Source organism: Solenopsis invicta, chromosome 4 (genome assembly GCF_016802725.1).
Source record: "Solenopsis invicta isolate M01_SB chromosome 4, UNIL_Sinv_3.0, whole genome shotgun sequence".
Lineage (NCBI taxonomy): Eukaryota > Metazoa > Arthropoda > Insecta > Hymenoptera > Formicidae > Solenopsis > Solenopsis invicta.
In genome coordinates this window covers 15,351,797-15,379,671 of record NC_052667.1, presented here as the reverse complement: position 1 = coordinate 15,379,671, position 27,875 = coordinate 15,351,797, and the positions used below count along the sequence as shown (strand labels likewise).

The 27,875-nt window shown below is 37.2% G+C and overlaps 2 protein-coding genes across 2 annotated transcripts; both read right to left on the bottom strand.

Moving 5' to 3' along the window:
* Nucleotides 1–1,315: 1,315 nt before the first annotated feature.
* On the bottom strand, nucleotides 1,316–3,809 carry LOC105203714 (SCAN domain-containing protein 3-like). The gene is made up of 3 exons (XM_039448434.1): nucleotides 3,794–3,809; nucleotides 1,904–3,385; nucleotides 1,316–1,497 (listed from the first exon to the last, which is right to left on the bottom strand). Exons 1-3 carry the CDS (start codon nucleotides 3,807–3,809, stop codon nucleotides 1,316–1,318), a joined length of 1,680 nt encoding a protein of 559 aa, XP_039304368.1.
* A 5,783-nt stretch (nucleotides 3,810–9,592) lies between these two features.
* On the bottom strand, nucleotides 9,593–22,015 carry LOC120357571. Its single transcript, XM_039448313.1, has 4 exons — nucleotides 20,931–22,015; nucleotides 19,485–20,564; nucleotides 18,959–19,194; nucleotides 9,593–9,696 (listed from the first exon to the last, which is right to left on the bottom strand). Exons 1-2 carry the CDS (start codon nucleotides 21,587–21,589, stop codon nucleotides 20,561–20,563), a joined length of 663 nt encoding a protein of 220 aa, XP_039304247.1. The 5' UTR covers nucleotides 21,590–22,015; the 3' UTR covers nucleotides 9,593–9,696; nucleotides 18,959–19,194; nucleotides 19,485–20,560.
* Between the last annotated feature and the right edge of the window lie 5,860 nt (nucleotides 22,016–27,875).

Below are 27,875 nucleotides of genomic sequence, written 5' to 3'. Positions count from 1 at the left end.
AGTGAATTCGCATTCAAACGTGTCGCCTTTCGGTGTGTGGGCGTAACACATATATGTATAATATTCACAAAATCAAAATTAAGATTCTTGCATTATAATTATATTGAAATAATGCTGATTGATGATGTTTATTATCATTTCAGTCAGGTTATATTGGTTTTGTAACTTATTCCATAACAAACATTTTTATTATGTTGATTATATAGGAGAGAAGAGAAACATTTCAAACAAAATTTTTATAAAATAAATTGTCAGTGAAGTTAAAATTTTAATTAAAGTAATTATATAAGTAATAATATTATAAGTAATAATATAATATAAGTAATAGGTAATATAAGTAATAATTTTCTAATTTCTAATTTCATCCAGTTATTCGTAGCATTTAGTTTTAAAGGTGAAAGATACAGTATTATATAAAAAAGTATTATTATTAGGTATTATTACTTATTAAGTTTTTTACTTATAATATTATTACTTATATTACCTATTACTTATATTATATTATTACTTATAATATTATTACTTATATAATTACTTTAATTAAAATTTTAACTTCACTGACAATTTATTTTATAAAAATTTTGTTTGAAATGTTTCTCTTCTCTGCTATATAATCAACATAATAAAAATGTTTGTTACGGAATAAGTTACAAAACCAATATAACCTGACTGAAATGATAATAAACATCATCAATCAGCATTATTTCAATATAATTAATATGCAAGAATCTTAATTTTTATTTTGTGAATATTATACATATATGTGTTACGCCCAAACACCGAAAGGCGACACGTTAGAATGCGAATTCACTAAGAGCAATCAGTCAATTCTAGTTTTAACTGAATTGTTTCAGTTAAAACGCGAATTTACTAAAGCAGTCAGTCAATTCTAGTTTTAACTGAATTGTTTCAGTTAAAACGCGAATTTACTAAAGCGGTCAGTCAATTCTAGTTTTAACTGAATTGTTTCAGTTAAAACGCGAATTTACTAAAGCACTCGGTCAATTCTAGTTTTGACTAAATTATTTCAGTTAGAACGCGAATGTACTAAAGCACTCGGTCAATTCTAGTTTTGACTACATTATTTCAGTTAGAACGCGAATTGCCGAGCTGGCTTAGTTAAAACTAGAATTTACCAGTAAATTCTGGTTTTGACTGATTTCGGGTTTTAACTGTAACATATATATACATATATATACATATATATATATATATATATATATATACATATGTTACGGGCAAAGTCCGCATGGTGTGCAGTGTCGACATTGCCCGGGCAAAGTCAGCTTTGCACAACGGAACTGGGCAAAGTTGTTTAAAATGCTTTATTAGCGGACATTGCCCGATTTGATGTGGGCAAAGTCAACACTGCCCATCCAGCGGTGGCAATGTCAGCAACTGTTATTTCATTGCTGACTTTGCCCGGTTTCAAGTGGGCAATGTCGACATTGTCAAATCTCTGTGGGCTAAGCTGCGCTAGATGAACGGAATTAATACCTGCAAGTTTCTTAATTTTTGAGGGTTAATATTTATGTAATAAAATAACAATTTTAACAATATTTATTAGACAATATATCAGTAGAGTACATTAACAGTATTAGATTATATATAACAGAGTATATATTAAAATACATATATTTATTAAAATATAAATCCAAAACTCAGTTATAGTTTTCTTTTAAAATAAAGTAAACACTTATTGATTTATTTAGAATATTGCAAACACAAAAAAATTAACCCTTATTGATTTAATTAGAATATTGCAAACATAAGAACATTAACTCATTGTTGAAACTATATATGATTTTTGAATCATATACCGATTTAGATAATTATTTATTTTGACATGGCAATGAGTTGTGACATTTTGAATTACATAAAATGTTTGCTTTTCTACACTTACAACGGTTTGTTGTGCATTTAATTTTGCAGCTACATTTAATATAGCCCTGAGATCCAAACGCTGATTGATCAGCATTGATACTACGTAGTGACATTTCACACTGTGGTACATCTGTTGAAGATAGAAACATTTCGTTACAAATACCGAACTGATTTCGAGAATAAAGAGAAGATAAAATGCCACTCTTGGTGCCGATTTTGTACAATCCATCTTCTGTCACTTCTAATATGACTCCTATAATATTTTTCGGATCACCTTTATTACGATCAACACTTGGTAGTGGAATGGTTACAGATGTACCAACTTCAGCAGATGGAAATTTTTTCTCGCTCATGCGCAACATTCTTTTAGCTTGTTCCTGAATACCGTCTATCGCTTTGTTTTTGTTAGAAATGAGATCGCGTTTGACTGTGCAATTATGACATAAAACGTTAGAGTTCTCTGTTGGTAACTCACAGCAAAAATTATGAACAGGCACCTTGCATTCTGTGCAGTGATATATGTCGCCATCTCCTTTCTCACAAATAGAACATATTAGAACAACCGACGCAGAATTTACATTTTCAAAAAAATCAATGTTTTCGCGAACTTCTTCAGTAATAGGTGTATTATTGGTAGTCTCAGATGATCCGTTGTCATGTATTTCAGTTGAATCAATTATGCGTTCTAATTCTTCTTCTGTTACTATATCATTTATTACGGACAATGGTAAATGAGATGATCGAAGACCAACGTGAGCCTTTCTACCAAACATTGCCTCATATGGTGTTTGTTTGATTGCAGAATGCCAACTGGTATTCTTTTTCCATTGACAGAAACGTAATCCTTGAGACCATTTAGTCAAATTGTTTTCCTCCATCCAGGCAATAAGTATGTCTTGTACATCTCGGTTTGCACGTTCAACACTACCCTGACTCTCAGAATGTCTCGGTTTACCGTGCACTATTTTAAGATCAGGCCACATACTTTTTAATTCTTCGATAACGCTATTACAAAACTCTCTTCCATTGTCTGATTGTAAGACGGATGGACAACCAATAATGCAAAATATGTCTACAAGATTATAAGCGACCTCTACAGCAGTCTTGGTCTTTAGCGGGCGAAGACACACAAATTTAGTTAAGTGTTCTTGATAATTTAAAATAAATTTATATTCTCCGTCCTTGCTCGTTTGCATGTCGATTAGGTCTACTTGTGCTCGGTGATTAATTTCTTTAAATATCAAAGGCTTTACTACAACACCTTTTTTGAGATGGGTTTTCTTTTTTTTACAGATGAGACAAAGCTCAAGATAGATATGAATCACTTCTCTTGTTATATTTACGTACTTTGTTTTAATATTGTTTTCCAACTTATGTTTTCCACCATGTCCAGTTTCCAGATGTGCCATATGAATAATGTCAAAAACTTGTTCGTTATGTACGTAATACTTAATCTTCTTCTCATGTTCCAACACAGGCTGAATAAGTTTCTTAGACTCACCTAGAGATGTAAAATTAATCAGATTCTCTATGACAATTATTCAATATGATAATTATGGTACGATAAGATGGTAATTTATTGGTAATTTTGATAAAATTTATTGTGTCTGATAGCTTTATGCGCTAATAGTTTAGGTAGTAATCATTGTCCACACTAATCCATAAGTTTAACAAAATTCTTTTATGTTCTTATTAATTGTGCTCTAATTACTGTATATTACATGTAGCATGCTACATGTATGAATATACAGTATTAAAATATTTTCTGAGCAATATGAATTAGATAAAATGTTTTATTCGTTACAGTCTAAATATTCCTTTTAAGCTTCATATCAACCTATTTTATTTCTGAAATTTCTCGAAGTAATTATTTAGAAATAATTTTTCCATAGTTTATCAAGTAAGTTACCGTCAAATTGAGTCATCTTCATTTCTGTATGAAAACATTTCTAGATTCTTAGACATCTCTAGACTCACCTACTGATAATACATCGTATCTTTTTAGGCGTCTATAATCAGTGTATGTTTTTTTATTTCTGATTTTTGCTTCTTCTACTGCACAAATTAAATTTTCGTATGCGTCTGAATTTTCTATTAAAAACGAATTTATACTTAATTTTAAAGATTTCAATTTTTCGTTAAATTTTTCACGCATTTTATCTGCAGCCGTGTTTGTAGTCGAGTTTGTATCCGTGTTTGTATCCGAGTTTGTATCACACATTATCTGCAAATAGCAAATACAATTTCATTCAAACCTTTGAAGAGTCACAGGAACATAACACCGGAGGCGTTGAGATACGGTACGCAACATACGCTCTAGCATAAGGCACAAGATTTGAAAGAACGCAAAATTTTAATATGCGCCAATAATTTTTTAAGTATAAAAACATAAAATGCTTGGTCGGCTCAATGAGCTCGTTTGTAGAACAGCGTTAAACATTTTTTTGTTTCGTGCTTGGAGCGCGTGAGCCACTTTCCAGCGTAGGGGCGCTTAAGACGATCGTAACGCCACCGCACCACACAGTCTGCACGTTACAGATCACGGAGTTGATGCAGGAGGTTATGGTAGGCACTGAGCGCAAAATAATTTATTAATTTGTAAATTATTATGTTATTCGTTTACACTAATACACAGCTCATGACAGCGAAAGATTATCGAATATTTTGCATGAAATTGTACCTTGTCTTTAAAGTTTTGAATGAAATTGTATTTGCTATTTGCAGATAATGTGTGATACAAACTCGGATACAAACACGGATACAAACTCGACTACAAACACGGCTGCAGATAAAATGCGTGAAAAATTTAACGAAAAATTGAAATCTTTAAAATTAAGTATAAATTCGTTTTTAATAGAAAATTCAGACGCATACGAAAATTTAATTTGTGCAGTAGAAGAAGCAAAAATCAGAAATAAAAAAACATACACTGATTATAGACGCCTAAAAAGATACGATGTATTATCAGTAGGTGAGTCTAGAGATGTCTAAGAATCTAGAAATGTTTTCATACAGAAATGAAGATGACTCAATTTGACGGTAACTTACTTGATAAACTATGGAAAAATTATTTCTAAATAATTACTTCGAGAAATTTCAGAAATAAAATAGGTTGATATGAAGCTTAAAAGGAATATTTAGACTGTAACGAATAAAACATTTTATCTAATTCATATTGCTCAGAAAATATTTTAATACTGTATATTCATACATGTAGCATGCTACATGTAATATACAGTAATTAGAGCACAATTAATAAGAACATAAAAGAATTTTGTTAAACTTATGGATTAGTGTGGACAATGATTACTACCTAAACTATTAGCGCATAAAGCTATCAGACACAATAAATTTTATCAAAATTACCAATAAATTACCATCTTATCGTACCATAATTATCATATTGAATAATTGTCATAGAGAATCTGATTAATTTTACATCTCTAGGTGAGTCTAAGAAACTTATTCAGCCTGTGTTGGAACATGAGAAGAAGATTAAGTATTACGTACATAACGAACAAGTTTTTGACATTATTCATATGGCACATCTGGAAACTGGACATGGTGGAAAACATAAGTTGGAAAACAATATTAAAACAAAGTACGTAAATATAACAAGAGAAGTGATTCATATCTATCTTGAGCTTTGTCTCATCTGTAAAAAAAAGAAAACCCATCTCAAAAAAGGTGTTGTAGTAAAGCCTTTGATATTTAAAGAAATTAATCACCGAGCACAAGTAGACCTAATCGACATGCAAACGAGCAAGGACGGAGAATATAAATTTATTTTAAATTATCAAGAACACTTAACTAAATTTGTGTGTCTTCGCCCGCTAAAGACCAAGACTGCTGTAGAGGTCGCTTATAATCTTGTAGACATATTTTGCATTATTGGTTGTCCATCCGTCTTACAATCAGACAATGGAAGAGAGTTTTGTAATAGCGTTATCGAAGAATTAAAAAGTATGTGGCCTGATCTTAAAATAGTGCACGGTAAACCGAGACATTCTGAGAGTCAGGGTAGTGTTGAACGTGCAAACCGAGATGTACAAGACATACTTATTGCCTGGATGGAGGAAAACAATTTGACTAAATGGTCTCAAGGATTACGTTTCTGTCAATGGAAAAAGAATACCAGTTGGCATTCTGCAATCAAACAAACACCATATGAGGCAATGTTTGGTAGAAAGGCTCACGTTGGTCTTCGATCATCTCATTTACCATTGTCCGTAATAAATGATATAGTAACAGAAGAAGAATTAGAACGCATAATTGATTCAACTGAAATACATGACAACGGATCATCTGAGACTACCAATAATACACCTATTACTGAAGAAGTTCGCGAAAACATTGATTTTTTTGAAAATGTAAATTCTGCGTCGGTTGTTCTAATATGTTCTATTTGTGAGAAAGGAGATGGCGACATATATCACTGCACAGAATGCAAGGTGCCTGTTCATAATTTTTGCTGTGAGTTACCAACAGAGAACTCTAACGTTTTATGTCATAATTGCACAGTCAAACGCGATCTCATTTCTAACAAAAACAAAGCGATAGACGGTATTCAGGAACAAGCTAAAAGAATGTTGCGCATGAGCGAGAAAAAATTTCCATCTGCTGAAGTTGGTACATCTGTAACCATTCCACTACCAAGTGTTGATCGTAATAAAGGTGATCCGAAAAATATTATAGGAGTCATATTAGAAGTGACAGAAGATGGATTGTACAAAATCGGCACCAAGAGTGGCATTTTATCTTCTCTTTATTCTCGAAATCAGTTCGGTATTTGTAACGAAATGTTTCTATCTTCAACAGATGTACCACAGTGTGAAATGTCACTACGTAGTATCAATGCTGATCAATCAGCGTTTGGATCTCAGGGCTATATTAAATGTAGCTGCAAAATTAAATGCACAACAAACCGTTGTAAGTGTAGAAAAGCAAACATTTTATGTAATTCAAAATGTCACAACTCATTGCCATGTCAAAATAAATAATTATCTAAATCGGTATATGATTCAAAAATCATATATAGTTTCAACAATGAGTTAATGTTCTTATGTTTGCAATATTCTAATTAAATCAATAAGGGTTAATTTTTTTGTGTTTGCAATATTCTAAATAAATCAATAAGTGTTTACTTTATTTTAAAAGAAAACTATAACTGAGTTTTGGATTTATATTTTAATAAATATATGTATTTTAATATATACTCTGTTATATATAATCTAATACTGTTAATGTACTCTACTGATATATTGTCTAATAAATATTGTTAAAATTGTTATTTTATTACATAAATATTAACCCTCAAAAATTAAGAAACTTGCAGGTATTAATTCCGTTCATCTAGCGCAGCTTAGCCCACAGAGATTTGACAATGTCGACATTGCCCACTTAAAACCGGGCAAAGTCAGCAATGAAATAACAGTTGCTGACATTGCCACCGCTGGATGGGCAGTGTTGACTTTGCCCACATCAAATCGGGCAATGTCCGCTAATAAAGCATTTTAAACAACTTTGCCCAGTTCCGTTGTGCAAAGCTGACTTTGCCCGGGCAATGTCGACACTGCACACCATGCGGACTTTGCCCGTAACATATATATATATATATATATATATATATATATATATATATATATACAGGGTGTCCCATTTTAATCCATCCATATATATATATATATATATATATATCATCAATCTACATATCTGAAATATAATTTATTGCATAATCTATTTAATGAACAGAACATTTAATAAAAATTCAGCTTTACAGGAATACTGTGTTAAACTTTTGTCACTGAGCGCAAACTTATTAGTTTAACTTATTAGAGTATCAAATGTTTATCGTCAATTAAACTAAGCAACATAAAAACGTAGAAGTACGTACGGAAACGTATAAACTAAAATAGTGATATAAAATCTATCTCTATAAATATATGAAAAAAATAACTTTTAGGGGGTACATGAGAAGTGGAGAAAGGTGCAGTGATGAAGAGAGGAGAGAATTATTATTCTTTATCAAGATTTGACGATGAAGAATTATCGCTGTCATCGCTTGAGTCCTCCATTTTGCGTCTATTATTGTTTTGTAGTAACCTATTGGCTTGCAAATCATGATTAGCATCTTCATTTTACAATGCATTTGCAGCTTCTTCTAACTTACGTCGGTTTCCTGGTAATCCTGGATGTCTACTCCTGGAATTTATAATTTTTTGTTTGGTTATTTTTAACGACCCGATAACTTCTCTTTGAAATTTTTCTCTTGTTGGCTTTGAATAATATCAATTTGACGTTACAGCTTCTTTAAAAACAAAAAGAAAATAAATGCACAAAACGGTAACAAATTTGCAATTAGTTAAACAATTAATATTGTATAATATTGAAAAGGGAATAAGAAATGTATACTTACGATAAATTGCTTGGGATAAAACTGTATTGTAAAAGAGAAATTTTTTATCCTTTTTTCCCCACCATGTAAATTTGTCCGCCAATTCAGTTGTTAACGCATCTTTTATACACTGATGGATGCTGTCTTTCAGTGTAATACAATTTAAAAACTTGAAATTATGAACCTACCAAAAAAATAAAAATCGTACTATAATATATAATCTGTAAAAGTATATTTTAATCCTTCATTGTTTGTACTAAAATAATTTGACAAAATACTTACAACATCTTGATAGACGGCGGTATATCTTTCTGAAACATTTGTATTGCTTCTATTGTAGAAAATGGAAGAAGTAGCGATTTCATTAGCATTGTATTTAAAACATTTAACTCTATTTTATGTTCAATAGTATTCAATCGTTCATTTATTGATCTGAAATTAATTAATTCAACATTATAATCGTTAACATATATTTCAAATCTTCATGTGTGTGTATGCGTGTGTGTGCCTATGTCTTTTACGTTATGAAATCGTTCATTGCATTAAAGAGAATGAATTTGAATATGCAATATACATGTTTTTATTTGTTATTTAATATTTTGATTACTTACTGTATTTCATGTTTTACTTCGTTGAGTAAATCATATAACTGGACATTTTGTTCTATTGCTGGTGCTATATTTGGAAGTATTTGGACTGGTTCAATCGGTCGTGGATTAATTGATGGCGCTGCAGTATTTGAAGATTGTATTTGAAGCGGATCAATCGGCCGTGGAATAACTGATGGTGGAAATGATGAGAATAACTAATTCTTGAATATCATTTGAGTCATTACGTTGAAAAAATTGATCATTTGTAAATGTATACATTTCATTATGTGGTTCTAAATTTTCTCTACTTGTGTGTGTGTAATGTAAGTTTCGGATGCAGTTTTACAAGCTTCACGGATGAATATACGTTCCAAATTATTTTCGTAAGAGTCCAATAATTGTTGCATATTTTCCTTCTGTTTATGGCATAAATTATCGATCGTAACATTTTTGGGTTGCACTTTTTCATAATTTTGCTTATTTTGTGCATTATATATATCTTGATTGTAAAGTTTTGGTCCATTACGTGGTATATGATGATTTATTCTTTTCCTGATTGTATTTAATTTGTAGAGCATCTCCAGAACTGTAAGTACGATCCTCAATTATGCGTGGTTTTGTAATGGTAGCATTTTCATTAACACAAATTGACGTACATGTCGTATTGTGTAACTTCAAATTGTCAGAAATATTTTGTATACTTTGAAACACTTTTTTTTTAGTCTTTAATTCATCAAGAGGTTTAGGTTTTTTTTTTATTTTGTCTTCACTTGAAGTAGTTTTATATCTACGTGGCTTATTCGCTAATCTTTTGGCCTGTCCGTGGATCTAAAAATAAGCAAAAACACTTAAAAAATCAAAAAGATGAATAAATAGATAGATAATTTAAAGAAAGTTAAAAAGTAATTAAATCACTCATGTTATAGTACAAATATTTCCCAAACATGAAAACCCATTACTCCACCAAAAAATCATTTTATGAGGTTGCAAAGAAAACGGAAAAAGATTCGAAAAAAGCTTTTTCTGTTCAATGCTCCATATATTCTATTTTTATTGTAAAGTTACAAAGAGATCTTCACTCAAATCTCACAAAGGTTCAGTAATGCACCCTCTCGATGTGACCCACCTCATCGTGGTGAGAGGGTGAACTCCATCCCCGAATGTCTTCGGGAGGAATGTCACGTGGAGGACATTTGTCTTCAGACCGAAGGCAAATGCCCTGCCCAAGGCGCCTCCGGGCGCGGCGGGCACGAGAAGAAGAGGGGCTGGTAATCCCCGTGTCTGGGGACGGTGTCGTTCTCACGGCTCGCGTCCTGGCATGGGGAGAGCCAGTCCCTCCGGGAAGGACGGGCCGGCGGGTTTGGCGTTGCCAATCTCGTCGGGCTGGGCCGTTTCCGGGCCGCCTGGACTTATTCCAGGGCAGGGTCGGAACGGCGGAGGTGTCCCGGCGCGTGCACCGCGGGAAACTCCCCAGTGTATCGGGTTGGGATGGCTCCCGGGCCGCTCGGACTTTTCCGAGGCAGGGTCGGGGGCGAGTGCTGAGACGGCGGGCGTTTCCCCGTGAAGGGAATTGTCCTGGAATGGAGCGCCCGCTGTTGCCTTCGAGACGTGACGGGCCGCTGGGACCCCGGTTTTACCGGACCCAGCGGGCTGGGCCGTCTCCGAGCCGCCCGGAATTATTCCGGGGCAGGGTCGGAGCGGTGGTGTATGGTCCGTCGCGTGCCTCGTGGGAAACCCTCCCCGAGGTATCGGAATGGACCAGCCCTGGGGCCGCTCGGACTTATTCCGAGGCGGGGCCCGAGGCGGTGTTGGCTGGCCTGGCATCCCGCGACGGCGTCCCTTCCGAAGCGGGTGCCGGGCCGGAGTCTTGTCCCCCCAGGGGAGTTGTCACCCCCCTGGGTGGACGTGCTGGTCGCCACGGCGGTTAGGATGCGGAAGGGGCGTCGCTTCCGTTGCCCGACCCGTCCATGGGGCCCCCCGGGTGGCGCCACCCGTGACGGTGCCCCCGCTGTCGGAGGCGGGGGACCCCTGAAAGCCCATGCGGGGCGAGCCCTTGATGGCTCCTCCGCATGGGTGTGTAGGGGGCTGGAGGCCCGTGCCCTGGATGTCACATCCCCAGAGCCTGCGCCATAAGCCGACCCCCCCGGAGTGCCGGGGGCACCTGTACCGGTCATGTTTTGGCGGGGTGGGAGATACGCCGGTCGGTCCAGCCGTCACGGGGAGTGGGATCCAAATAATTATGAGCCATTCAAATAACACAAACGGAGGGAAAAGTGCAGTGTCTCCGGGCACTCGCACGGGTGGTGGAACGGGAGTGGTGAAAACCACATCACTCCCAGACTTTAAGGAGGCGACATCTCCCCTGCTGAAGGGAGGGATGCAACAAAGTATAGGAGAGGTCCCGGTATCGGGGCCGGGGGACTCGAACTGTTCAGCCCGAACGACCCCCAGGACACGGGTTCAAAAACAGGAAAGCCCCCGCTCACGTTGGGGGATTTCCTACCAAAAAAGGGCAGAGAAATCACTGGCACGAAGCCCGACCCGGCCTGCAGCAAGGGGCCTAGGCCCAGCGGCTGCGAGCCGGGCACTGGCAGACCAGTGGAAGGAGGAAACACTCCCGGCCCTTCCGACTCCGGGAAGAAGAAGGAAGACTCCCAGCCGCCCTCACCGTCCCACATTCCGGTGTCCGATGACATCATGGATGTGGACACCGATAGGGAATCGATTGGCAGAGGAACGAAACGGGCGCACCGAAAGACGACCAAGGCGAAATACTTCATTTCGTCTTCGTCTGGGTCGGATGAGGAGCCCAAGAAGAAGGGGCGCGGGCGGCCGGCAAAGGATCCCTCTCACGAGGGACAATTTACTGCGCAGGCCCTCGCCCAAAAGGCTGAGCTGGAAAAGGCCAGAAAGTTGAAAAAGGATCACAAGGCGATCCTTAATCCGGAGGTCAAGCCCACCTCTGAGCGTGCCTCGAGGGCCAATACCGAGGCCCTCGAGCGCGCAGAGGAGCTTGAGTTGCAGTCAACAGCCGCCGTAGCGGCTGTTATGACCAACAGCCTTGGAGTTCTGGCGAAATCGGTTGAAAGGTCGCTCAATATTCAGGGCCCCATACGCAGAGACATGTGGGCAGCCTACACCGACCTTACAGCTGGTCTGACCACATTGATGGCCAGGCAAGACGAGGACGATCAGGCGCGACTGCGCCGGGAGGATAGCGCTGCCCTGAACAAGGCCAGGTTAAAATGGGAAGCAGAGAGGCGCAAAATGGAGGCGGAGCTCGGGCAGCTCCGCGTCCGAGTGGCGCTCCTCGAGAAGAGCTCGCATACGCGCGCTACTGATATCGACGGCTACACCGACGCCGAGGTTCAAACGGACATGGACCTCGACGCGGAGGTCATCGACTCCTTGACCAGGGAGCCCCCTCACTTGCCGCACACGAATTACTCGGATGCGGCGACCGGGGAACCCCCCGGCGAGGCATTGAACAAAACTGCCACCACCAAGCGCACTTTGCCGGTGGTGGTCAGCGTCGAAAAGCTGAAGGAGCCCTTGGTCATATCGGCCAGGGACCTCAAGAAGCCCTACTTCCGTCCGCCGCTACAGGGGGTCAGCAAGCAGCTGAACCCCCTGTCGAAAGTGGCGTACCGGGCAGCGGCTCCCGTTTCCCGCGCCTCCTTCCCTGCCCTTCCCCCTCCCTCCAGTCCTCTGGGATGGGCCGGCGTCGGGGAGGGCGGGAGGAAAGAAAAGAAGAGGGCAAAAGCCCTGACTGAGGACGGCCTTAAGGAGGCTCTTTCCAGAGTCCTCCCGGCGGGGGTGGGGAGAAGCCCCATCCTCACCGAGATGGGGCTTCTCCCCACCCCCAGGGTGGCGGAGAGGCCCAGGGTACCCCCGACTGCGGGCAAGATTGCCAAGCAGTCCGGGGTTGCCCCCCAGAAAGGAGCGGGCAACGCGGTTGCAGCGGCCGCGAGGCCCGCTCCGACGCAGAAGGAGGCCCCCCCCGTCCATATTTCAACTATGGACGGAGGTGGTCTCCAGAAAAAAGAAGAAGGGGGCCGCCAAAGCTGCCAATTCTGAGGCGGCCAAGGCGGCGCCCCTCCCTCCCTCTAAAAGGGCCCTGAGGGTCCTCCCGATCCAACCCCCCCCCAACAACCCCCCGCCCAAACTTCCTCCTCATCGAAAAAGAAGAAGAGGAGGGGGGGGCGGAGGGCGCGGGGGAGGACAGAAAGGAGGGACAGGGGGCGCAACCCCTACCCCTTCACAGGGAGGGAAAAATGCCTCTGGGCCGGCGAGGTTCACCAAAATTAGGCCACCGACTACGGCGGCCGTGACGGTGACCTGCGCGGACCCAGCAGCATACGCGCGGGTCCTCAAGACCGCGAGGGAGAAGGTAGATCTCACTTCCCTCGGGATTGAGGACCTGCGAACGAGACGAGCCGTCACGGGGGCCCTGATCCTAGAGGTCAGGGGCGTCGAAAACGGCACCAAGGCCGACGCCCTGGCCGAAGGGATCAGGGCGGCCCTTGGGGACAACGACGACGTCAGGATAGCTCGACCGTGCAAGACGGTCGAGCTACGCCTGCGCGGCCTGGACGACTCGGTCACCTCGAGTGAGGTGGCTGAGGCCTTGAGAGCCATAGGAGGATGCTTCCCCCACGATATCAAGGTGGGGGAGATCCGAATGACTCCCAACGGGCTAGGCACTTGCTGGATTCGCATCCCAGCCAAGGCCGGTAAGGCAGCTCTGGCCGCTCCCCGCATCAGGGTGGGCTGGTCGAGCTGCCGAATGGTGCTGCTTCCCCCTCGGGGGTTGCAGTGCCACAAGTGCCTGGCCCAAGGCCACGTCCAGGCCAGATGCAGCAGCCGGATCGACAGATCCGGCTGCTGCTACAGGTGCGGAGGCCTTGGCCATCTGGCCAAGGCATGCACAGCCAAGGCGGGCTGCCCGGTCTGTCGAGACGCGGGCAAGCCCGCCGAGCACAGGATCGGTGCGAAGGGGTGCCTGGCGAACAAGCCGCAACGGGCGCCCCTGAGCACCGAGGACCGGAGGGAGGCGGGGCCATCTACAATCCAATCCCACCCCCGCCCCCAGCCCCGGCCCCCATGGTAGTCGAGGAGGAAGCTCCTCTCCCGCAAAGGGAGAAGAGCTGTAGAAACGAGGGCGCGGACAACCGCGAGATGGAGATGGAGGTGGAGGAGCCTCAGGAGACAACAGAAAATGCCCCTTAGGCTCCTCCAGGCCAACCTGAACCACGCCAGGGCTGCGCAAGACATGCTTGCGCAGTGCCTGGCGGAGGTTGGCGGCGGGCTGGTCATTGTCGCTGACCCCTACAGGATCCCCGAAAATAACCCTAACTAGGTTGGGGACCCTTCGGGGAGGGTGGCGATGGCCAGCCATCATTTGCCGAGCGCTCCGCCGATGATCCCGATATCGGCCGGAGAGGGCTTCGTGATGGTCGAGTATGGACCTATCGACGTCATGGGGTGTTACTTCCCCCCTAGCTTTAATAGGGGGGAGTACAAGGCGGCGCTAGATGCTATGGAGAGCGAGATTATAACTCGCTCTCCTAGGCCGGTCGTCGTGGGGGGAGACCTCAATGCCCACGCTGTGGCTTGGGGCTCCCTTCGCACAGACATTTATACTTTTCAAAGGAACAATGTCATAATCATTAGATAACTCAGAACACTTGTAAATACCAACTAATGATGAACCAATTCCAGTAGGATAAAAATCTTCTACTTAAAGAAATTTTTTTACAATAATATAATAATTATTTCCTGTACGTAAAATATTCTGTACACAACATATAGTTGAATCAGACAAAATACAGCAGTCGTGACGCAAACAACAACCAATGGTCATACGTAAAATTTGTAAAAACTTATATTGAGTAACAGTTTCAAAAGCATTGTCAGCATTTAATAATAGCCCTTGTTCATGTTTTTTCCATACTTTGATAAGATCATTGGGTAATTTATTTTGTTGTCTGCAATATTCTTCTTCTGCACGCCTTGCAGCGACTTGCTGCAAGGAAAGGTGTGGTTTTCGATACATTTTTCTAAAAGCTATCATGTTGTTTTCGTATGGAAATAATAAGTAACTATCGCAAGGGCCAAATCGGTATACATCTTCAATTAAATGAAGAATGCCATGTATATTATACGATAAAAACGTTGATCCATAAATATCTTCAGAAAGTAAGACAAATTGTTTTATACCCATTTCGCAAATAATAAGATTATTATTCGAGTTATAAACACTAGATACTAAAATACGCATAGAAACATGAAAAAGTAAAAAATAATAATAAATATAATCTTTTACAACGTCTTTGAAACAAACTATTCCGACATATAACAATATTTGACGCCATTGAGTAGCTTTGAATTGATCACAGCCATCAAGCGATTTGATGCGTCGTGCAAATTTGCGTGGACAGTACTGCGACAAAACCTTTAATCTAGTTGAAATTACATTCATTTCAACACCTGATAGTTTTGTGTTTTTTGTATAAGAACCACGTAACCATGTCAAAAGTAATTTTTTTGTTATTCCCAGGTAACACATATGCATAGAATCGAAAATAACATTAGTAACCAAATTAAACGGTAATTGAGATAAAAAACTAAAACAAACATGATGCTCATCGTCAGTTTGTCATAATCTTCATTTTTTCAAGGAATATGATTAATACCTTTAAGAACCATGTACTTTCCAATTATTGAGTTACTTTACATTTAGAACATGGAGAAAAAGAACGGTGACTTTTATGCCCTAAAATGAAAGCTCTTGCTGGCGCATCTGCTATAAAGCATCGCAAGCATACTGAAAATTTTTTATTTTTGTAGATGATACTGCTCTTGTTAAAAATTTGATGAAAATCGGAAACAACATACTTGAAAAACTTTTCCTCGCTGTGCGGTTTTTTTGGTCCTTTATACAATCCTACAATTTCTGTAATAGATGTATCAATATTAGCAATTTTACACTGAATTGGCCAAATATCGTGTCGACCACTTCGATGTAATTGAGCGCCATCCGTGCTAAAATCAATTTTGAGAACTTCAGGAATTGTAAAAAAAACTACTTTTTCAAAGCTTCGGATTAAACATGTTTGTACCCTAATGTGCAAATATTCACCCGGTTCTATTTTATATAAAACTAGGGAACTGAGTGGTGTAGAAAGCAACGTTCGAATGTCTTTAGGCAAAAATGTCAAACAATGATGAGTTCTTAAAACACTTAAAATGCGATTACCAAGAACGTGATTTGCATCAATCAGAACCGATGCTAAGTTTCTTTGAAAAATGACTTCATCACATTTATTACAAAATTTTAATTCACTATCAAATAAATTAAGAGTTTGACTATTAGATAAAGCCTGTACAACTGGTTCTAGTCTCTCTTCTTTGAAGTAATTTACATTTGAAACAATAAAATTGTCAGGGACGATAATATTTGTTGATTCGCTTTCTTGTAAAGCGTTCACATGTGTAACCAAATTAACATCTATCGAAAGTGATTATGTAACAGTAACTGCTTTCTTTAATGCTTGTTTCTGACGTGTTATTCTCGATCTCTGTTGCCTTTTCGATACCGCATGAAGAGGCTTGTAGAAGCGCGATTTTTCAGTGTATATTTGAAATCGCATCATTGTTGAATAATTACATTTGTAGATGAACTGCGAATTGAATAATAGAAATAAAGATAATTATTCACTATAAGTAATTATGCACTATAACAAATAAGCTCGATCATTTTGACCTTGACATATATTGTTAAGATCATAACTTTGAGTGATCTGCAAGTCAAGTTTTAATTGAAGCTCGTTGTTTGTTAAAAAATTAACAAATAAAGTTGATATTATAAATGTATGTCTGTAATTTTATTAATTATCACTACTTCTTATAACATTATTATTAAAATAACAACAGAACATTGGCAATATTTCCAAAGATTTCAACTTTCCATGCGAAGCAAGGTCCATTGCAAACCTTTCTCTGCCTGTAGGCTCCTTATAGAGTGCAACGACGTCTATAATGTACTGTTTTACATGAGTTTTTGATTTTCCACGCGAGATGTGATGATAATGACTAAACCTTTCCTGATCAGTAAAATGACCTCATATCTCGCATGGAAAGTTTAAAATTATGTGGCAGTATTAAAGATCTCATTTTGCCCTGTAGACAGAAGGAAGTGTAAGATGGTGTCGCTTCGTGTAGAAAATCATATTCCATATAGAACAGTAGATAAAATTTAGTGACCTTGAATTACTTGAAGATTAATGTTAATCAACATCAGTCATAAGTTGGGATTGGCTGAATAAAACTACACATTAACTGTTTATGCCATAAACTTGTTTGTTAAAAACTTTTTAATAAATAATGAGCAACAACTAAAACCTTTTCAAGGTCAAGAATGGCTGACAACGTATCTCAGGGTCAAGGTGATTGAAACTGGTTTTCGTGTAGTGAATTACCAAAATAAATGATATTAATAATAATAATGCGGATGATAAAAGAACTATTTTAAAAAATGAATAATAAAAATTATAAAAAATCTAATTTAAATGCATTGCACGCATTGCGATTGATAGATAAGTAAAAAATTAATAAATAAAAATTATCCGCAAATCAATTTTTTTTATTATCGTTATTTCTTTGACCTTTTTCTTTTGTAGTATATAACGTCAAAACTTACATTTTCTATCTAAATTTGCAGTTGTCACTTTTCATTATATAATGCAATACGTGCACTATCATAAAATACATGTATATTGTATACACCAAGCTATTTTTTGTATAATATTAATTTCTTAAACATTGTAATATATAATACATAAAATAAACTTTATTATGTAAAAAATATGTAATTGATAAAAAATTACATTGAAATTCGAGCCATGTGTTGTAATATTCAATTAATAATAAGATAAATTTAATAAGATAAAATAATAATTAAGGTATTCATTTAATTTCTTTAAACAATTCAATAATATTCTGAATTAATTAAATTAATTAAATTAGACATTAAATATTATTATCCGAACAGTCATAAAATTATTTACTATTATTATTTATGGATTTGTCTAATTTAATTAATTTGTATTGCTCTAATCTATGATTATTTCGACAGATTCTTTCATGTTTATATGTATTTAAAAAATTTCTAAGACATTCATAAATTTTCAGAATTTTCATTATGAAGTGTGAAAGTCTCTGGACAAATCAAATCATTTAATTTTCCAGGGAAAATTGAATTAGCGATTTACCTTGGAAATACACTTGTACACTGTTTTTAAAATAGCAATTGAAAATTTGCGTTGTCACTGTGTGACAACATTGCTGTTTCGGAAATACTACACGAATATAGTCCCAACAAAAAAAAAGAAATATAGAATATTTTTAATAATAATTACAAAAGTTTAATCTTAATTATTATGACATAATTTTTAATGTACAAATATTGAAAACGCAAAAAAATTTTTATTCTGAAATTTCTGTTTAAATGATTTGTCAAAAATATTTCGAAAGTGAAAAATTCTAAAACATGCAGGAAAATACTAAAAAGTTTTAAAAAATCTTATGACAATCTCGGAATTTATATGAAAATGACTACAAATTTATGAATTATTTAAATCTGCAAATTTATCACTTATAATTTTTAAAATAATTTTTAGAGATTGTCTCAAATCTCTGATTTGGTTTTAAATTTTCTTATATATCTTCAAAAGTAGAAAATTATACGATATCGTACAAATAAATTGGCTTATTGACTTAATGACACATTTCATTAATAATTGTTTGTATTGAAAAATTCAACATTACATAACATTTTTGATAAAGAATAAAATATGTTGGCAAAAAAATATAATAAATGAATGAGTCACAAATTGTGCGTATAAAGCGATTGGTGCGTCATTGCATTTGTTAGATTCAGAAAAACTTTGAAACATTAGATTCGCAATTCGCAACAATTCGGAATGGACCACCTAATTTCAAGTAATATCTAACGTATTATAATCTATAATTGCGTTCCAAAATTTAATCTTAATATAAGGTACAAACACAAAGTATACGATATACTTACTGATGCGATGACATGGTGTAATAAATATTTTTTCCATAGAAAAATTGGTTATTTCGAGGGTCGATCCCTCGACTTCTTTTCGTATACGCACACACACAGCCGCTCGTGAAATCCGGATACTTTAATAGTGTGTGTGATTACTTTATCTCTTGCAATCTGTAAGAATCCAATGGCTCCTGCACACTAGCGTGATGCGACACGAAGCGACATGCAATGATATATCCAATGACGAAAATCTGGAAGTAAAAGAGAAGAATGTATAGAAATTGTAAAAAATTGCTGGGTAGACGGGCACCGTAGATTATATAGCTATCACAAAATAGTACATGATCCGAAATCAACAGACTAACGTTTTATAAAAATTTTTTAAATGTTTTTCTTTCATTGCAATAAAACGTTTAAAAAACCTTTAAAAAACGTTTTATTAATAAAATAGATCCCGTTTTATTATTAATACAATAAAGAAAGAAAATCCCCAATACGACTAATATTAAATATACATAATGAGTTATATATACATATATACCTTCTCTCCTTCTCGCACGTGACGTAATGCTCCGGCATGCCCTTCCTCTCTGTCAGTTTCAAGGTTCGATCACCCCCGTCTCCTTTTCGTACACACACACAGCCGCTCGTGGTATCCGAATACTTTATTAGTGTGTGTATTTGCAATGATTATTTTATTACTGGCCTTTGCAGTCCATAAGAATCCCGGCAGTGGCTCTTGTAGGCCTATTCTGTAACTCTTTAGTGACAATTCAATATCGTTACAGCGTCGTTGCGCAGATATTATACATGCCATGGTACAAAAATTGCGCAACGACACTAACAATACCGGATTGTCGCTAGCAAGTTGGAGAATAGGTCTACTGACACGAAGCGATATGCAACGTGATATGTCCAATGATGAAATTTTAGAAGTAAAACAGAAGAATGTGTACAAATTGTAGAAGATTGCTGGCTATATGGGCACTATAGACTATGTCAAAGTCACTTTTAACAAAAGAGAGAGAATATTTTGTAGAAAGTTCAAGGAAGACAAGTTTAGAAAGTAGATATTTAACTGTACTTACCAAGTGGATCCTTTTTTTTAGAAAACATTTGAACACAAAACAACCCCACACTGTAGCACAAACTGAACTGCGTATTCCGCGACCGACGGTATGCGACCATATAACAAGATATTACGGTATGCGACCATATAACAAGATATTACGGTATGCGACCATATAACAAGAGAACAAAAGACAACTTAAGTGTTGCCATGCGAATTTGTATGATTTGTCTCTCTGGTCTCACACGCGCATGCGTGGATTTCGCAAAAGTAGCGCGAAGCGTGACGCGATATGAAACTAAAATGTTTTTTAAGGGGGCATATATCTTTCTCGGCACGAAAAATAACCTATTTTCACTAATTTTTTTTTCAAAAAATAAAAGGCTTATTAGGATCGGGTTTTTTTTATGTTAAAGAACATACTTTGGACTTGTAAATAAATTTTTATTAAAATAAAATACCCCCCCCTTTACCCCTTTGCAATTCCTCGAAGTTGGTTATGTCCGACTGGACTTCAATTGCGGTACCATGGATTAGTCCTTGACCGCTTATCTGAAATCAAAAATCAATATGGCACCTTGAAGTTTATTAAATTTACTAGTTCGTGACGGACGATTTTTTTAATTTTCGAATTTAAAACAAAATGGCGGACATTCAAACTTTAGATACCATTTTTCACGTATAAATTTCATTTTTGAGCATGTCAAAAAAACATAAAAAATGAAGATATCAAAAAAATCGTCCGTCACGAACTAGAGAATTTTATAAGCTTTCAAATAAAACCAACCAGAATGGAATCGGTTCAGTAGTTGTTGAGATATTTATGGTACCGACTTTGAAAACGTGGTTTCGATAAAAACGTGTTTAAAGTTTCCGAACAAGTTTACACTATAGTAAAGGGGTTTTTTTGCGACTTACATGTAATCATCTATTCCGGGGCCATATAGGGAATCCTCCTGATGAAGGTGCTCGTCGGCATTTTTATTTTTTTTCAGTCGGCGGCTGATACGGACCTCCCGTGTCGCATGCTGTGCTCGGATGTCTGCTTGGTTGCAGCGCCGAGTATCTGCTAATGCAGCGAATTGTGCAGCGTTTCGTCCAATGGTTATGCCCATTGTGTTCATTATTTGCAGAAGGGCCGACAAACCTTCGTTAAATAAACAAACTGCGATGAAAGTTGCAATTTCCACAATTTTTGCGCTGCTATTGGTGTTTGTGTGGGCCATTCTCCAGATCAAATTATTATAGCTCTCGTTGGCGTTTTGCGTATATCCGCCGAGGCAACGTTGTAATAATGACGCATTACTAAGATCTTCGTATATAGGGCGGATTGCATCCAAAACCTCGTCTGGTAAAGCATTATAACTTTGCTCGTATCTGTCCAACGATCCATTTGCTTTCGCTTGTTGCCACTTGCACCATGAATCCGAGGCTTGAGGACAAAGATGATGTTGCGGTTTGTCTTTCGTTGAACTATAATGATAAAAAGTGGCCCACACTGCATCCCGCATTCCTTCCACTGAATCGAAATTTCGCCGAATGGCTAAACCGTAATACACCGTGAGTTTGTCTATCATTTTCGCGCTCAACTTATTCCTTCCTCCCTGCCCTTGTGATCTTTAAAAAAATTATGTACCTAGTACACAAAGACGGAGTTCCTTCGAATTACAATAAAGGGATCGATAAAATTGTGGGTCTGACGCTACTACCTGCGCGCTTCTCCGTAACGGCTTTTGGGACTCCGAAACGGCGGCGGCAGCGGTCGGTATAAAGTACTATAACTTTGTCAATTTTCCGAATTTCTTTAAATGCTTTCGGATATACATTCTTGAAATGTTAATCTTTCAAAATAAGTAATAAAAAAAAATCGATTTTTTTAAGCCGAGAAAGGTATATGCCCCCTTAAATGTTTATTTTTCCTTCAATTCCTCAACCTGGGAAAATATATTTATTTAACATTTTTTTTTTTTTCATTAAACGTTTATTTAAAATAATGATTTCTTAAAAATGTTTGTTAAATGTTAATTTAATATTATTTCACTATTTATTTTTCATAAATTATTTAATTAATCAAATGTTTTAATTAAACATTTTTTAAACATTAATTTACCATTTTGTAAATATTTACTTGTCATTTATTATTAATTTGAGAAAATAAGTATAGAAAACATATTTTTAACATTTATTTAACATGATGTAAATATTTATTTGCTATTAATTATTCAAAAATAATTTCGGTAAACGTTTATATAACGTATACTTAATATCTTTTTAATATTTATTTAATATTTTTTAAGTATTCATTTTTTATGAAAGATTTTGCATGTGAGAAAATTTTCTCAGTAAACATTTCTTAAATTTAATTAATGTTAATTTTTGTACTTATTATTTATTTGTAAAATTGTATTTATTTAGTGTTTATTTAACATTTCAACTATTTATTTTTCAATATATTATTTATTTTAAAATTTATTTAAAAAGACACACATTTAAGTAACATTCATTTAACATATCTTTTTTATATTTATTTATTTAAAAGCTAATTTAAAAATGATTTATTTTTTATTCATTTAATATTAAATAACTTAAATATTTAATGTCAATTTATTAAGAGATCAGAAAAGAACGATAATTTATAAATGTTGATGTAGAGATGTAATTGTAACAAAAAGTTTTTACATGTACACCCAAGGACTTTGATTCTGTCCATGGGGAAATTTTTCAAACGGAGAAGTCGCTATCTTTCTACATACTTACAGTTTATGATTAACGTAACGACCAATAAGTTCTAGTCGTTTCATTAATCATGAACTGTAAGTATGTAGAAAGATAGCGACTTCTCAGTTTGGAAAATTTCCCCATGAACAGAATCAAAGTCCTTGGGTGTACATTTTGGGTTCACTTGCCCGTTATCAACATGTGGAAATCACATTGTCAAAAGAGAATGGATTAAAAATATAATTTTAATCAATTATGATGTCAACACACATTTCCTTATATTTGGAGGGAATATTAAAATAAAGAATTGTCCAAAACAACTTATAACAAGTTATTGAAAATTTTATACTAATAAGTTCCGTAAACTATTGTCCTTCAGTTGCCTAAAAAACAGTTTCCTTCCAGTTGCCTTCAAATAATCTTATACAAAGGGATTAGCGTCTGCGATATAACAAAGTGATTGCAACCAAAGGGAAATTTGTAATCAGCAAGTATTTCTCTTTTTGTGCTAAGAATGCATTGCTATCTGGGTAATTCTCTTGAGAAAAGTAGTTACCATGAAACTTTGTAAAGCACTTTTAAAAAATTTTATTAATATAACTTAATTAATCACAGAAATACATTAGGTACTCGTTAAAGACATATTGATATGTACCAGAGAAAAGGACGCAACGCATATATAGTAGGGTGTGACAAAGATGCTAAGATCAAAACAGTTGTAGCAACCTGATATCAAACATTTAGTTTTTTGTAGTTGGTAGGCCGGGGAACTGTACGGTACCTCGACGCGAAAAAGAAGCGTGATTTTCAAGTTTTGCACACACTATCTCTACTTCTACCTCTGAGGGTGCGTTCCGTTTTACGCATTAACTGCATGGGACGACAGCGCATAGCATGAGCGCATAAGCTCGTTCCGTTCTTCCTATCACTCTCATGCGCACAGAAAAATAGAACGGATCCATGCGCGCAGTTTGTAAATTGATATAGCGGATGAAATACCGGTTGATGCTGTACTCTCTGTGATGACTTCTGTTATTTGCAACCAGCCTGATGTTGATGAAAAAGATGACGAAACTTCTTCGTCGTTTAGTGAAGAGAAATTCAACGAAGATAAAATGTGTACGTTGTATGCTATATTAATCCTTAAACACACCATCCCGTAAAATACGTAAACACATTTTCGGGTCTGGGAGACTTTATCAACTTTGAGAAGTTATAACTCTGGTTCTAATCAACATTTTTCAACAAACTGTTTTTCACATAAAAATTCAGAATCTTAAATATACAACTGTATAATCGACTTTGCCAAAAAATGATATGTTATTAAGTTGTAAAAGAAAAACCATTAAACAAAAATTAGAAATTGTTCAAAAATCCACTTTTCCTTTAAAAAATCATATCTCCGCAACAAAAACTTTTAAATACGGCATTTTAAAGCTAAAGAGTCATACTTTTAAAAAAAGTTATGGTATTGACATTCTTTTCAAAAAGTATAATTATATAACAAAGAGAATATGAGGTATTTTTGGATGTCTAAAAATCCATTCTTTTTTAAATCATATTTTTGCAACAAAAAACTTTTAAAAACTTTGCAATACAGCATTTTAAAGCTAAAAAATCATACTTTCAAAAAAATTATGTCAGTGCCATTTCTATTAAAAAATATACTTACGTAACAAGGCGAATATAAGGTATTTTTGATTAACTCAAAGTGTCTAAAATTGAAAATTGATATGTTTAATAATATATTTCGGACCTTATGCAAAAGTTTTCTTCTTTACAGCACTATAGTATTTTAACTTTAGACAGAGTAATATACGCGTATGGATCTGTTTTGTCTAGTTTTTTTACATAAAATTACTCACAAAAAAATTTCAGTCACACACAGTATAAGTCCCATTAACCCTAACAAAACTTTACTACCGTGCCGTCCAAATTCTAGTCAATCAAAAAAGTTGATCAATCACATCAATCAAAAAAGGAGATTTCAAACTTTTATTACGTTCTGGTCCGAACCTCTTATCTTATTCCGTCTTCACACAGCAATCGTTCGAAGCTTCATATCGGGTCTCTCAGACCCACTTATTTGTTTAATGGTTAATGGAGAATGGATGCGTAAAACTTCTTAGACAGAAAAGTTAAATGATTATATGAAACGAGTTGTTTTAGGTTATTTTAAAATAATTTTTAAAGAACATTTTAGATTTGTGTGAATGTATTTCCTATCAAAGACTAATAAATACAGGTGTGTCATATGTTTGACTTTGATTATATTACAAAATATTTCTAGAGACATTTTAATTCCCACCTTATTCCTGTCAAAATAATCCTCCCACTATTAGCGCATAGACAACGCATGGACTGCCTCACTTCGGGAGCTAAAACAGCCCATGCGCTCCTCATGCGCTAGTAGTGGGAAAAATCTAGGAAATTTCATGCGTTACCAATGCGCGCATTAGATGAAACAGAACGGTTGCCTCTGCAATCTATGCGCGTGATGCATAAAACGAAACGCACCCTGATTTCTCGCTTTCCTTAGCCGTGCATGCGCACTTTTTTGCGCTCCATCTGCCTTAAGCGCGGAAAATTTGTGGGTGTTTGCTAATCCATAGTATATTATTTTATCAAGTAAGATAAATGCAGTAATTATATTACTGTATTTATCTTAAGTGATAAAATAATATACTATGAATTACCAAAAAATGCTGTAACTAAACTTTATGAGTTATTAAAAACTAAATTGTAACATATTATTGCTTTATAGTTCAATGTTGTGGCTTATTTGCCTTTTTTGTGGCTCTAAGGTAAACTAAATATTTAAAATAATAAAAGTTATATATTTAAGTGATTATTTAGGGAAACATCCATTTGGACACAGTACAATTGGAAACAACCAATCGCAGCGGCTGATGCTTAGTAATTTTTTTCTGTTTAAGCGCTGTGAGTAGTTTGTGTCCAATTGTACTGTGTTTAAATAGATGCTTCTCATTATTTATAGGATATGTTAACTTAATTCTATCTTATGATTACAGTATTCTCAATCTTATCCTTTATTGTGGGTCTAATGTCTCCTTTTGTTGGTCGCTTGTACTCATAATACCGTCGTTGTCATTTATTTGTAGTTGACCTTTTTTTGTAACTAATCACCGCTGCTCGGTAGTTGTTGTTCTGCCTATGCTCTGTGTGAGCACCATTTGGTCTGCTTTTATGTTAAAATAGTTCATTTGTATTTGGGCCTCCTCCACTTGCGTTGGTTCGTCGTTGACCACCACAATGGTGTTTTCAGGATTTACTATTGTGTCCTCCGGGTTCTGTGTAGGAGACTTGTCTTGTCTCGCAAAAATGCACCTCCGCAAGGCCACCACTGGCAGGATTCCATTTCCCGTGGATTTATCTTGCTCCTCTACTGTTCCAGCATCGCCTGTTTTCGCAGCAATTGCACTCCCTTCCCCCCGGCACCTCGGCCAGCCAAAAAAAGGAATGTGCCGTCGCGAGCACAAGTGGTAACCACAAGGAAAATAAAGAGGCGAACCCTCAAGTCAACCGCGGTCACGATCACGGTGACTGAGGACGCGCTAACGTGAGGCGGCTGGCGAGAGCGGGCATCGTTCTGGAAGACTTTGTTCCCCAGTCGTTGGCCTCCATCTCCGTCGATCGCAAACCAAGTCTCGTTGTGGATATCCCCGGGCGGAGAGCAGGCTAGTCACTGAACAACTGACTTCCGGAGATAAGGCGTGTTGTGAGTGGCCTGGACGTGCAAATCTTCTGCTCTATTCGTAGGGTAGGACTCCGCATCTCCGGGTTTGACGAGTCCATTACCCCGGAGGAGGTGGCAACGGCTGTCGCCAACTCTGGGGGGGGGGATGCTACGCGGCGGACCTCAAGGTCGGCTGATTTGTAGCCGCCAGGGCCTGGGCTCTGTCATCGTTCAGTGCCCGGCCACGACGGCTACGAGACTGGCTGATCGGGAAAGCGGTTCTGAGCTGGATAACAGCCCGCGTGGAGTTTCTTAGTGCACTTCCTCAGTGGTACTTCTGCTGTCTGGCCTAAGGTCACACGCAGCACCAGTACTCGAGTCTGATGGACCGGAGCCAGCGCTGCTTCAATTGTGAGAAGGAGGGACACACCTGGTCCAATTGCGGCAATAAACCGCACTGCCCTGGGTGTTATGACCAGACAAATGTGTGATGTCATTATATTTTTCAGGTTATGTGTCCACTTACCTATCATATATCGGTCGCCAACCAGTTTATTGTTTATTGTCTCTTTTATTTTCAGGCCCCCAGAGTGTCGCAGCCGTTTCCTCAGGATACGTCTAAGCAGGATTGTTCTCCCGTCACAGTAGGTGACGGGATTTTTATTAAAAATGTCCGTTGTTACAGATATGTAACGTCCATGGATTTAATACAAACGTTCTAAAAAAGTACGTTATACAATGCACAAAGTATATTTACATTTGGACATTTTAAAAATAACTATTTTATTCAAAAATTTTTCTAAGTTTGCTTGCAATGTTGCTTTTGCTTTTTTAACAATTTTTTTAGAAATCGCACAAGACATTTTACTTTTATTACAAAGCATTTTGTGTGAAATGTGCTCTCAATCAGGTTTTAAAGCTTAGTTCATACTGCACGCAACAAACGGCATGCATCCAAACCTAGTTTGTACACGAACGTCCACTGGATGTATATCGAACGTGTATTTTTGGACATTTTTTTGTTACAAGAGATCCGTCAAACGTCTATGACACAAATTAGGACAGGAACAGATTCTAAACCCTTACGAAGAAGATATTTATTTTAGAATACTAAAATTTCGTTTTTTTAATATTAAATAATATAAAAATGTTTTTTAAAGTTAAAAAAATCAAGAATCTTTCACAAAAATTTTTTCTAAAAATTTTCAAGCAATCACCCATCCAAGTTATTTATATAAATAACATGCTTTAATTATATGTCTCATCTTTTTAATAACATATATTGACTTGATATATGTACATATATTAACATCAAATTACACAGATTACCACCAGGAATTAGTTTGCAGCAATCTTACAGGTCAAGCAACATTCAGCGAGGTTACAACTTGGATGGGTGACCGCTTGAAAATTCCGAAAAAATATTTAAGAAATATTTCCAATTTTTT